The sequence below is a fragment of the Lissotriton vulgaris genome, unplaced genomic scaffold (assembly GCF_964263255.1).
Source record: "Lissotriton vulgaris unplaced genomic scaffold, aLisVul1.2 SCAFFOLD_428, whole genome shotgun sequence".
NCBI lineage: Eukaryota > Metazoa > Chordata > Amphibia > Caudata > Salamandridae > Lissotriton > Lissotriton vulgaris.
Window position 1 is genome coordinate 185,184 of NW_028254502.1, and position 14,192 is coordinate 199,375.

The 14,192-nt window shown below is 48.3% G+C and overlaps 1 protein-coding gene across 1 annotated transcript in view; it reads left to right on the forward strand.

Moving 5' to 3' along the window:
- Positions 1 to 14,192, forward strand: part of LOC147659516 (transmembrane protease serine 9-like) — a 680,763-nt gene that overhangs the window by 116,154 nt on the left and 550,417 nt on the right. The window contains exon 4 of the mRNA XM_086951678.1: positions 12,426 to 12,586. Within this exon, the coding sequence (XP_086807804.1) occupies positions 12,426 to 12,586 (161 nt within the window). The remainder of the gene's footprint in view (positions 1 to 12,425; positions 12,587 to 14,192) is intronic.

Consider the following 14,192-nt stretch of genomic DNA (forward strand, 5'->3'; position numbering starts at 1 on the left):
TTTGTGCGTATTATGCTGCTTCCGATCCGTGGAGGGTGCTGCCGTTGTTGCCTGTGGCGTGACACGTACAGAATATATGCTTTTACACGAATGTCATCTGATGCTGGGGGATCACGGCTAGGTCCTTGTGGGACACGCATACTGAGCTGGAATGTGCGAGGGATGCTGGATAAGGTGAAGAGAGGGGCTGTGTTTGCTTGGGCCAAGATGAGGGGAACTGACATACTGCTACTGCAGGAAACCCACCTATTGGGTACTAAAGCGCTATGCCTTCAGCGAAATGGCTTCACACAGGCCTTCCATTCAGGATTCACGAGGGGGTCACGGGCGTAGCCATTCTGGTCCATCGTAGAGTCCCCTTTACTCATAGACGCACATGGGTAGACGCACAGGGCAGGTATGTGTTCGTGCAGGGTGAGATTGGGGGGAGGTGGTCATCATTGGTAGTGTGTATGCGCCGCCCCCGCTGCAATGGGCCCTGGTGGAGAAGCTGATGTCTCTATGGGTGGACATGCCTACAGCATACAGCACTCGACTGAATCAGTTGTGGTATCAGTCCTAGACAACCTCAGGAAGGGTATGGATTACAACAAACACCAGGCGCTGGTACTCCTCGATCTCTCGGCCGCATTTGACACGGTAGACCATACCATCTTACTGTCCCGTGTCAAGGCGGCTGGAGTCGAGGGATCAGCCCTGGTGTGGCTTTCCTCCTTCCTGAGGGACCGCACTCAGGCGGTCCGGCTAGGAGACTTCACAACCACCCCACTCCCCGTCACTTGTGGTGTCCCCCAGGGTTCTTCCTTGTCTCCCCTATTATTCAATCTTTATATCTTTCCCCTCATCTTCGCTCTTCAGCAGTTGGAGGTCACCGTTTATAATTACGCGGATGACCTCCAGCTCATCTTTGACCTATCCTCCTCTCCCCTCTCTGTCTCCAGCTTTCAGCACACCATGACATTCATCAGGGACTGGATGAACCACAACCATCTCAAATTGAACCCGGACAAAACCGAGTTGGTTCTTACCGGTGGTTCTTCCAGTCCCTGGAACTCTCTTTTCTGGCCCCCCACCCTTGGTCCCGCCCCCACCCCTTCTACCACGGTCAAAACACTGGGGGTCAAAATGAATAATCAACTTACCCTTCACTCCCAAATCAGCTCTGTGGTGTCCTCCTGCTTCCTCACTCTCCGAACTATCCGCACTGTCGCTCGTTTCTTCTCCCCCCAGGCACTCAAAATGATCATGGCCGCTCTAGTGATATCACGGCTGGATTATGCCAACGCTCTATACAATGGCATACCAGCATACAGTCTTAGGAGGCTGCAGCTGGTCCAAAACCAAGCTGCCCGGCTGGTTTTTGGACTCCCACGCTATCACCACTCCACACCCCTCCTCAGGGAACTTCATTGGCTCCCTATTAAAGAAGGTTCTTTGTTTAAAACCGCCTGCATGGTTTTCCAGGCCCAACAAGGCACCGCCCCCGCCTTCATTTCCTCACTAATAAAAGAATACGTTCCCCCCAGAGAACTCCGTTCCTCCACCAAATCCCTTCTCCAAATCCCACCCTTTAGACGCAAAAAGTGGGGTGGGTCCAACTTCTCCACCTTGGCCCCCACTTTCTGGAACTCCCTTCCAGACCACCTCCGTGCGGCTACCCATTATCTTTCCTTCCGTAAGGAACTAAAAACGTTCCTTTTCAAGCAGGCTTTCCCTGTGTAAACCCCTTCCCAGGCTCTACCACCGGATCTTATTTTATTTTGTCTCTGTAGTCAACACCCTCCACTAGCGCCAAGAAACCGTTCGGTGCACGCTGTGCTTTATAAATGTTTTAAATTAGAAATTAAATTTAATTAGAAATTATCTATTGTGGGGGGGACTGGAATGACGTCATGGATGTCTCGTGGGACAAATGGCGGGGCGCTGCTTGCAAAGTGACGGGGAGGGAGGGGCAGGTGACTCGGTTGAAAGCAATGGTCACGGGGTTAGACTGGGTTGACTCCTGAAGGTACAAGCAAGGGGCGCGTAGGGAATCCACATACTTTTCCTCAGCGCGAGACTCGTTCTCGCGTCTAGACTGCATCTTCCTTCCGCGGGCAATGGCCAACAGGCTCCTGTCAGCGGAGATCTTACCACGGGCACTATCGGATCATTCTCCGATCTCTGTCGTGGTCGACACTGGGCGCACCAGGCAGCCTTTCAGGTGGCGCCTGTCTCCGTGGCAGTTAATGCAGCCCTCCTATCGCGCCCATATTACTTGCGAACTTGCGTACTTCCTCTCCACTAATGCGGGCTCAGTGGCATCCCCGGCAGTACTGTGGGAAGCCATGAAGCCCACTGTGCAGGGTATTGATATCTCATGGTGCTCAGCAGCGCGGAAGGAAAAGCGTAGGGATCTAGTGCGGCAGGAGGAGGAATTGGAAGACCTAGAGCGCAGGGGATGGGGGAGGACGGCGGACGGGAGAGGCGTCAGCTGGTGTTGGCGCAACAGCAATATACGTCGGTACTGTTAGATGAGGACCGTCAGGCTTGGCTTGCCACGCGAAGCCGCATATCCCAGTGGGGCGACAAATCTTGCAAAATGCTTCATCGCCTGTGTCAGGGCATCATGCACGCGCAGCCACTGCCCCAGATAGCCACCCCGGATGGGGAGCCGCTGTTGGAGCCCGGTGCGATAGCGGGTAGCTTCGCCTCCTACTACGAGACCCTATACGAGCCCCGGGATTGCCTTGATGCCGAAATGGTGCAGCGATTCATAGATGACTTCCGCCGAGGGCCGTCTCGGATGAGGTTCGCGATGCACTGGACCGGCCACTGACGGACGACGAGCTGGCCACGGCCCTGGGCAAACTGAACCCGGGCAAGGCGCCAGGTCCGAATGGGTTCCCGAGCGAATTTTTTAGACAATATGCAACGCAGTTAACACCCCACTTCCGGCCGGTCATCGAGGAGGCACGTGAGAGTGGTACGCTGCCCCCAGACTGGAGACACGCGGAGGTAGTGGTCTTTTTGAAGCCGGGGCGCCCCCCGGAGAGACATGAGTCCTACCGCCCAATCTCGCTGCTCAATACCGAGGCCAAGATACTAGCGAAGGCCCTCGCTAATAGACTCAAGCCCCACATCATGGACTTGGTTCACCCGGACCAAGCCGGCTTCATGCCTCAGCGTGCCACTCGGCATAATATCAGGCGAGCTCAAGTGGCGATTTTGGCCTGGCGGGGATTGGGAGAACGGCCTGCGCTGCTGCTGGCGGGCATGGATAGGGCGCTCGACTCCCTGAGCTGGACGTATTTATTTGCCCTCTTGGGCCGCTTGAACCTGGGCCCCCGATTCTTGGCATATGTACGGCTCCTGTACACGGACCTAACAGCGACGGTGCGAGTGGGCGGTGGGATTTCCCGCTCTTTTGGTATCCGGCGGGGGACGAGACAGGGATGCCCCCTCTCCCCGTACCTTTTTGCACTCGCAGTGGAACCCCTTGCGGCATGGGTGCGGATCGACGCCCAACTGAGGGGTTTTCAGTGGTCGACCGGTGTGGCGGATAGGATAGCCCTATATGCAGACGATGTATTATTTTTTCTCACCGACCTGAAACGCTCAGGCCTCGCATTCTGCGCATCCTACAAATCTTTGGCGAAACCTCGGGTCTCTATATGAACCCCGGGAAGTCCACCCTCTGGACTCTAGGGGGCCCGCAGCCAATTGGTGAGTGGGCCGACAAGATTCGGGTGGCCGTAGAAGGAGTGAAATATTTGGGGGTATACCTCACGGAAGATGCGTCCATAGCCCTGGAGCGTAACATTACCCCGGTATGGGAGCGCACACGGGAAGATCTCAAGGCATGGGCCAGGATGCCACTCTCCATTCATGGCAGATCTGCCATATTTAAGATGGTCGCGCTCCAGCGCCTACTGTATCAATTGCCGAATCAACCGGCGTTAGTTCCACAGGCTTGATTCCGGCGCCTGAACACGGCATTGAGTGGCTTTCTGTGGGAGGGGGGCACAGTGCGGGTTGCATTGCGGACTTGCTTTCGCTCCACATATACAGGAGGCCTTGCCACGTTGGACGTTCTGTCATACTATCAGGCATCCCACCTCCTGGTACTGAATGACTGGTGGTACGCGGACAGGGGAGATCCTGCTTATGCGGTGGAGCGAGCCCTAATGGGCTCTGCCTCCTTACACACACTACTATACTCGGCATCTCTTCGGGGATTCCTACCATCCGTCACGCAGGTGGTCTTTCAGATCTGGCGGCAGGCCCTACTTATGGTGGGCTGGTAGAATGACCTAACACTAGAAACCCCACTGTGGCAGAATGGACGATTGCCTCAGCTAGCGGCCCTAGTGGGCTTCCGGAGTTGGGACGCGATAGGCATCTCTACCTTGGGTGATGTCATATCTGGGGGTGTGCTTAAGTCATTTGCCATGCTGTGGGAGGAGTTTGAGATGCCACACACCCAATTTTATGAATACCTCCAACTCCGACATGCTCTGACCCCTTATCTTCAGGGAGTGGAAACATACCTGAATTTAGTCCTGTTGAGGCCAAAGTCTTTATGGGAGAACTGCCAGACAAAAAGATATCCCGCATCTATCAAACCCTAGTACGCCACAGCGCCACAGACCTTGCCCAACTCAGGACCAAGTGGGAGCGGGATGTTGGGGAGCTAGACGAGGAGGATTGGGTGGAGGCACTGGAGGGGCCCAGGGGAACGGCCATATCCACGCGCTTGCGACGGATACAATTCAGGTACCTTCATCGTACGTACTACACTAGACAGCGCTTGTGGAGAGCGGGATTGATTGCATCTCTGGATTATCTTAGGTGCGGCTCAGAGGTGGGGACGCTGCTGCATACAGTGTGGGATTGCAGGGTTCTCCAGCGGTTCTGGGATAGAGTGTTTTGTTGTTTGAATGAGGTCCTGGCCTGGGAGCTGCAGAAAGATCCTAAACTGGCCCTTCTTCACGTGCTGGCTGGTGTGGGGGGCAACAGGTATAAGCGCCATTTACTACAGTTGGGACTAACCTTGCCCAAAAGGGACATTGCGAGATCTTGGAAGGCGCCCCGTTGCCCCTTCCCTCATAGCTTGGCAGAATGGAATGGACTTTTGTATGGGCCTGGAACAGCCAGTATATGTAGCAAGGGGGTGCCCGCTCAAGCATTACATAATATGGAAGCGATGGGCGGACTATCGGGCCTGGATCTGGACTTGCCCCCAGAGGAAGATGTCTTACAGCTAACCTAACAGCCAGATAGCCTGTGATATGGGCGGAACTGTGGCACGCTTAGCAAGTGAACCATGTTCTTAGCACGACACGGACGGAGTAGGCAGCGGCTCGCGCAGGAGGGAGGGGGAGTTGAGGGTAGGTGGAGGAAGGCTGGGGGGGTTGTGCAACATTGCATTTCTTTGTTTGTTTCAACTGCTTAATTGCCAACGAAAAATGCTTGCATGCCAATGTCCTTGATAACTTGTTCTAGTGATTGTCTCTGGATGTCAGAGAGTTACTTGATATGTTCCTACCGTGCAACCAATAAAATCTGTTTTTAAAAAAAACTCAGTAAGTATTGTAATTTTTTCAGGGTTGTTGGGGGACGTAAACGTGCGCTCTTCTCCAGGAAGTGAGGGGCTAAACCCCTTCCTTCATGACTGAGCTTGTAGCACAAGAACAACACTGTGTACTCTGCAATGTGTGACTTTGCAAAGTTGAATTTGTAACCGTAGTCCGCAAACAAAACTATGATGCGGTCCACGCGTCAAAGATGCAACCATAACTCGTCGTCCGTGAGATAAATGTCATTCACGTACGAATACGAATCAGGGTCCATTGTGTGTAACAATGAGACCACATGTGCGGCAAAACCACCCAGGCTGTTTTTATAGCCCATCGCTAATCTTGTAAATTGTTTTTGTTTGCCGCCTTGGGTAAACGCTGTCCATTGACTTGAAATCGGGGACAGGTTGTGGCTAAAAAAGCCATTGGATATATCCAGTGTTGTCTTATATTTTTTTCAAACTAGACTGTCCACTAAAGCAGAACTACGGGTATTCTGTACCGCACTCATCCGACAATGAGAGTTCAAATGGCGATAATCCAAAACTATCCTGTACGACCCATCTGGTTTGGTCACGGTAAAGAGAGGGTTATTCATAGGTAACACACATGTTTCAATTACTCCCTGATACTCTATTTCGTTGAGTATTTCCGCTATGGGAGCTTTTGCCTCCCTAGGGATGGGATATTGTGGTTGTACCTGTGGCATAGACCGCAATGGTATCTCGTGGTGGGGAGACGTTTTATCCCAGCACACTTGAGTATGGTACAAAGCCGGCACAAGCACTAAAGCCCACTGTTCTGCAAATGTTAGCGCATGCTCTTTCAAGACACTGTGCGTGAAACTAGGGAGGATCACCTCCTCCCCTCTTGGAGCAGCCAGAACAAATGGTGGGGGCCAGTATGCCTCCGCTAACAGGATGCAATACGAAGAAGTCAGATTTTCCCAAAATACCCCTTGATAATGCAACTTATATCACCTTCAATGATTATTGTAATGTCATATAGTCTGTCAGTGGGAGTCACTCGTGTGTCAGCTGTTTCAGCTGTAATGAAAGTATCAGTTGCTTTTGCCTCCAGAAATGGACGCAGCTCTTGCCGCACTGCTGTAACCTCCGCTGCGCTGTCCAGCAGCGTTACCACCCATGTTAGATTCTGGAGCTGGGTTCTCACCATCCATTGCATATCTCGCTGTTAACGTGGCCACTTTCATCTTCTGAAACGGAGGGCATTGATGAGGAAAGTCGTCTTGTTTTCGTTTTCCATCACCCGCACGTGGCTGTACACGTCCTTGCCGGGTGCCTCGACCTCTGCCATGCTCCTGGCGATCACCTCCATCACCTTGTGAGCCTGATGTGTCCTGTGAAGAACGAGAAGAAAGCGTGTCAGTAACCTGAAATATATCAGGAGATCTAATGCTCATGCGATCATGCAATTCATATGTGCGTGCAGCACCCAAAGGGGCTGGGGACGCAGCACGTGACTCCTGTTTCTGTTGTGGCTTCCCCTTGGTTTCTATTCTTCCAATTCTTTTTAGGGAAAATTGGACGGTCTCCCTGATCAGCTTGAGACGTCTGTTGAGCCTGCGGTTGTGCAGTTACTCTTGCAAAAGGCTTAACTCCCAAACTATTACGCCCAACTGTTTTATAAGCCTGGGCTATAATTTTAGGTAATTCGCGGGGCTTGTCTGCATCTGGGACAAGAGCCACAGCATTAAACACCTGAAAGTTGACTGCATCACCCTTAACATTAGCAAGGATTAGATCAGCAACAACGTCATGCGTTCCAACTGCCGCCTCTGGTCCGTGCTCATCATGAACACGTTTGATCACAGAGGAGAGTACTGTCATGGATGGTGTGCCAAAACACTTTGCATAAATTGCCCCAATATTTTACCCCAACTCTCACAATCAGTGACTTCGGGTAACTAATTATCAAAATCCAGTGCTTTTCCACAGGAGTTGTATGCGGAAACACCACTTCCAGCTGGTCAAATTTCTCAGCAAGCCAATATGGTGAATCTTCCTTAATTGGGGAAGGCTTGCCCATGACCGAATTAACCATGACAGGGTTTATAGTAACACCGCCACCGCCAGTGGTTGCTGTGCAAAGTCAGGTGCTCCCAGCTGGACGCTGCGGTTTCCATATTGTACCAGCGCTCTATACACACGGACTATCGAAGTTTGCATGATGCGGAGAGCCTGTACATCACACGTCAAATACTGTGGATGAGGTGTGTAATCAGCCGACACGGGCCAAGTGGCCCCATCATTCGATAACAGGCCTAACATGACAGGTATCAGGGGTACGGGAAGGGCGCCTTCAAACCAAATGCGATGCTGCCATGCTGTCAACGGAAGTGGAAGGGGTGGATAATTTGTGGTATAAATACAGTCCATGAAGTGTTTTAATCCTGGATTAAAACACTTCATATGTGTATACTTGGTCCGCTTAGACCACAAAGATCAGATCGACACCAGCGTCCGGCACTCCAAATGCTTGCAAGCGTTGCCGGAGCGTGGCGCGGCTGTGCGCCGCAAAGTCAGACATATTGAAACGTGAAAAGAAAACTCAACTTAAAAAGGCGGCAAGACAAAGTTGGGTAGTAAATTATTCCAAATATGAACAAATACCGTTTTCTATTTATCAAGCTTGAACAACCTATAAAAACATCAATATAGGTAGGTTAAACGGTCACCAATGTTATCCGGAAACAGAAGTGAGGGTATTGTGAACAAGTAGTAAGTACTACTAAAGTGACTCATGATTAAGTACCGGACCAAATATTAGGTGAGCCATGTTGCAGGAATTCTGCACATACACAGAACTATGCACAGGAAACCAGGACCTCAGTGTATTGTGGTGTACCAAAAACATGCCTCAGTGCCCAGAAACCCTATCCGGCTAGCTATAGTATCTCATTCGTTCTCCGTACTACAGCGGAGCTACCAATGATATTATAATGACAGTGGATGAAGCAATATAGCGCCATACCACCTTCCCTGTGCTAAGAGCAATGTTTATTATATCAATGGAAGACCTCTGGGCTTAGTCAGCGGAACCCCCTACCTCAAGTCTTAGATGATAGGCTTTACATCTCCAGACAAGCACAGCTCTTCCTGCTGGAAAGGTTTTCTCCAAGTGTATTTAAACTGCCTCCTGTGCAACATTAAAACACTTGAAAATTCAGAAGCGCAGCTGTGTTCCATGTTATGTCTATATGTGCGTGGGACAGACCAAAGCCGATTAACCAGTGGAGGTGTTTTCTGGCCTTGAACACAATGTACAGACGAGAACACTGAGCACTGCAGAATAGGAAAAGTTAGGCAGTTCTCATGTGAAGCAGCGAACACAAAAGTGTTTACGAGAACCAAAGCATGTAGTGCTGTGTGCAAAAGCGACAAAATGGCTGTGATGCAAAGTATGAACTCATGCTAACTTAGCAACGTCCGCTGGTACCTCCGAATCCTCACGACACTCTTCACGGGCACTAGAAATGTACCTCTCATATCTTTGGTCAAATTTCTCTCCAAATTGATTCTTCCTCATGGTCCTGATTGTGGCTTTCCTCTAGGCTCAAATCATACACCAATACTATAGGCCCAATGGTGACCGGTACCGCAAGGGCTTCCGGGAACCGTATAGCAGTATTTTTCCACATGCCTCAAGCGCTCAGATTACTGGCCCCCCTACTCCTTCTGTTCCTGTCGAAATCCTCCCCACTACCCTCGCTCTAGTAGCTAGTTGTGGGGGTTCTGTCCTTTCCATATTCTCTTCATGTGCCAATACTCATCTTTTCTCCTCTGTAAAGGAATTATGAGGTGGAGGAGACTCTGCTAAAAGTTTGTCTATCAAGCTATCATCTTAATCACTTCCAACATTCCACTTTCTGTTCCGATTTCCTCCTCCCTCCTCAAAAAGTGGATATAGCCTTTCTCCCTGAATGGTATCCACCGTCCACCTCTTCAACTGTGCATCCCTTCCTGTGTCCTGATATACCTTCATTGCCGTTTTCACCCTTCTTTGAGATTTTTCCCTATTCTTTGTCTGTGCTTCTCGCATCCAAGCATCTAATGCCTCAACTGTGTTGGTTATGGGCAGGTGTTGTAATGAAGATATCACTCCCCAAAGCTGTTGTAATACATCCAATCGGAATGACCCATGCCGTGGAAAAGACAATTCACCCTCCCTTTCCGTAATCTTATGCAAATTTTGAAGCCAAACTATAGAATGGAGACCCACACTTGTTGCCATATGATGTGCCAGGGTATCCTCTGTGGTGCTGCCTCACCCTCTCAAGTCACCACCCCTCTGCCTCCTCTACACAAATCTCTCAGCACCCTAAAGCATTGCATGGTCAATCCCAAATTATTTTTTGCTACCAATATCTTGTTTCTGCTTCCTGATGACAACCCACCAATCCCAGCGCAGTGTTACACCAACCGACCTATCGCAGCGCGGCGCACTCTGACGTCCCCATTTCCGCCTCGCAGTGGTTCACCCTCCTTCACAATCACATTGTACATGTTCGCTCTCTTACTCATAAAACCAAGGAACTGTTTGTCCACGAGACGACCTAACAGTCACATAAACAAGTGATTGTCTGCCTTACAAAAAGATCAATAGTGTTCACTCACTCAAGAACTTACAAGCATTGTGCCCCATGACCTTCGCTGGCCACTCTAATCCTTAAGGTCTACCCCTGCGCACCAGGCTTTTCCACACACAATTCTAACAAATCCACTCACACAAAGTTCCCTGACTCAAGCGGGTCTGCGATAGTTCTTCACGACTTCCCAACAAATCAACAATCAGACAATTACAACAAAACAAATTGATGTTTTCTACACCACCAATATATCCCAGGATAACAAACAAAAGGAACCTTGTGGACCGCACGCGTTTTGCCCGATAAACCACGATCACTCAACTATCATCACACCTCTACAAGACATCCCACGATCAAATCACCGCAATCTAATACACACATTTCTATTCATACTCACGCCATCGTTCACCACTGTTTTCACCACACCGTCACTCTCCGCTGGCCTCTACCATAGCCTATTGTTCTCCACTCTCAATCATTGGGCTATAAATTGGGGCTCTGTAGATATAGGTTTAATTTGAGATTTTCTAGATTCTTCCCTCACTTCAAGAGGTAACAATCCTACTCTGCCAATCCTACTCTGCTACCAACTGCTGACTCCAGGTTCCACGTTCTAGAATTACACTGGAACCCCTGGCCGATGGGTTTTTTTGTTACCTGCTTGTAAGTGTGGAGGAGAGAACATTTTTAATTATCAACTATACATTCCCAGTATCCATGACCCTGAAAGAACACAGACTCCTAATTCAGTTTAGTATATTTATTACAGCACCAAGAAAGTTGTACATACAAACACCTCATAACAGGAGTGTAGATATACATGGGCACTAATACAAAAGCAAATCCTCGCACTAAATTTAGACGATGCAAAAGGCACTAAATCACCAAATCCAGCCTCAATACACAAATGATTATAGTGAATACATCAACAGATTTCTTCATTGGCAGTTCATAAGTAAAATGCATTTAATCTGTCCCTACACTACTTCTAACTTGACATCCCTACTTAGCTTTTCCCCAGGCAAGTTCTCTAAAAGGTGTCAGCTCGTGAAGACTTCCTAAGAAGGCCACTCACGTCATTTGGGTCAAGTAGCATAAAGCTACAGAGCTCATTCTAAGATGCTCTCCTCTCTTCAGATGGGGCAGAAGTGTATCCGGACTCTGTCCCTAACCCCAATACAAAAGGCGAAAATCACAGCCCTTGACACATCATGGGACCTCTTCATCCAATGAGACCCCTCTTATTAGGTAACCTTTCATGAGGTAATTGACATTCATCTCTTGCTCGATGACCTTGATTCTCAGATGTTTCCAGACACGAAGGGCCCCAGGTCCTTCCAGACATGAAGGCTATCCTCCACTTGATAAGAAGGGCATCCTCTCCTCCCTTAGTCTTGTCCGACTCCTAAAACAAAGACGTTATTCAAACTAACGAGGACAAATTCCTGCTCCTGCATTGGAGACATAAACAGAAGGAATTCCACAAGCAAATAGATTAGCCACGTTCAACCATGTACAGTGAGAAATGAAAGATCCTTAGGCCTACCAAGTTTTCAGCTAACGTAATTACAATGCACACGTTTAAAATACATGCATATATAGAATGTGAATACACACGCAATACAGTAAACTTTACAAACGATATGCCCATTAATCAAGAATATACTTTACACGTATATTATTACCTAAATTCGTATGTTCACTATGTTATTTCTTTGATTACATAAAGAAATCCCTAAACTTTTGCTTACACGTTATGACATTTCGCGGTATAGTAGCATAATCTCAAAACGACAACGGATTATGTGTAGATGCGGACTAACAGTGATTATAACGCACCCCTACAAATAAAAACAAAATTGCGCTTATCAATGACTTTTCTCTAAGCTGTTATAGAGAGAGGCCTGGCACCAAATAGAAGAAGCATTTTATTTTTATAAATAAAACATGTTGCTATTTGACGTAAACCACTAATTTATGTTATAGTTATATATTTCACAGGTGGGGGAACCTGTTGCCCATTTTTCTAGGCTGCATAAGGATCCTAAAGAAGCAGGTTTGGCACGAAATCTTTCCGAAACTATCACTTGTGTATGACAGTATGTTTTTTGCCCAAACCTGTACTGTGAGCTATTCACTCAAACGATTTGGAAAGATGTATACAGTGTGGATTTGTTCTTCGTCTTTTCTGAGCCGATATCCTTGTAATTATTTGCTGATCGTATCTACAAAGTGTTTTTTTTTTTTTACCTTTCTAGTTTACAATTATTATTCTCTTGTGCTATTGCATGAAGTTGAATTGGAGCTGATTGGACGGAAGCGCTGTAACTGCATTTATGGCCTGGCCAATTCGACTGATGACGTTCAACAAACAATAATCTGTGCCTTGGACCAGAATGGACAAAATGGGACATGTCAGGTCAGTTTCTGTATCTTTCTTTTTTCCCACAAGAGTGATGCATTTGCATTATTTTCTTACATTTATGGCATCACTCAAAACTCTCCTCCGTCTAAAGAGTTCAGTTTTGTTGAACGTGAAAACAATCTATGAATAAATAGGGAACTCTAATCTCTGTCATTCACGAGGAAACTCTCGACAATGCACATGGCCACAGAAGGCAAATGGAAGGCAGATCTGGGACTTTTGTAGAAGGTGTTTCATATGGGGGATTTTCCTAACAATCTCGACTTCCACAGCACGGCGTAAATGTTAATGTTGGAGACCTACTAATTCATAACTTGAAACGAACTGATAAACTGCGCCAAAAAAAGTGAGTTTGAGGCAGAGTGATACATTTGCAGTCCCCTCTGCCTGAACTTGGTAAATCCAGTTAAGGTTCATGGGAGAAGGGCTGGCTGTACATACAAGAATAAACGGTAGGGCCTGATTTAGAAGTCAGGGAACAGGGAACACGGGGCATATTACCAAGCAATAGCGATAATTATTGCAAGCTATTGCTTGTTTAGAGACAAAAATTTATCGCCGACCTGCGGCGATTTTTATTGCAGATAAACCTTGGTATTACCAAGGTTTATCGCAAATGCAATAAAAATCGGCCGCAATGCATGAATATCGCTGAAAAGTCAGCAATATTCATGCATTACTGAGCTAATGCTCTTAGCCATGTTATCCACCTCCCATTGGATAACATGGCTGAGAACTGCTCAGGGCAGGTGTTAGCTTTTGAAGATATTCGCGCTTAGCGCAAATATCTCCAAAAGTTGGTAATAGGAGATAGCGATGTTAGCGACTGTTTCCAGTCGCTAACATCTTGGCACGCCCACTTTGCATGTCATTAGTGATAAATTGCTCTGACATGCAAAGTGGGGCCCAAGATGGTCGCTATCTCCTACTAGCTGTCGCTAACTGGTGTTAGCGACAGCTAGGTAATAGGGAGATAATTTTATCTCCGCTTTCTTGGCTTTTTTTTTCTATTTTTTTTTTAAAACCTTTATTTGTAGAAAAAAGTACACCGCTATTCAGCCATACATCCCGGAGGCCAGGCAGCATTAAGGTAACAGGTAGACTCGTGTACAAAACAGTGCGCAGAAGCAGTCAGGTTTAATTTTCAATTACGAACAACTTGGAAGGAAAAAACAAAAAGAATATGAGGGCCCCGAAAGGCCACCAAAGAACGAAGTGCCTAGGCACGAAAAAAGTAGGAGAGAGAGATAGAAGAGAAAGATTTGGCCGAGGACAGTACATAAGTAATAAGGGGGCACAGCGGGAGGGGGGCCTGGGGCCGCACATCCAACACAGCTCAGAACATCAATTGCGACACGAAGGTATGGGGGGGGTATCGTTCCAGGATGTTCCGTCTGGAATTACGGGAAGGGTTGCAATCTATGGGGAGGAATGGACTTCCAAACCCGGTTCAAGCGGGGGTTCGCATAAATCGCCCCGATACGAATTCCAGGCACCCCATACTGATCTCCACATTCTGGGCTTGCCCCTGGCCACATACACCGCTTTCTCCCGCAGCATGCACCAGTCCATGTTGTTCTCCCAGAGGCTTAGGGAAGGG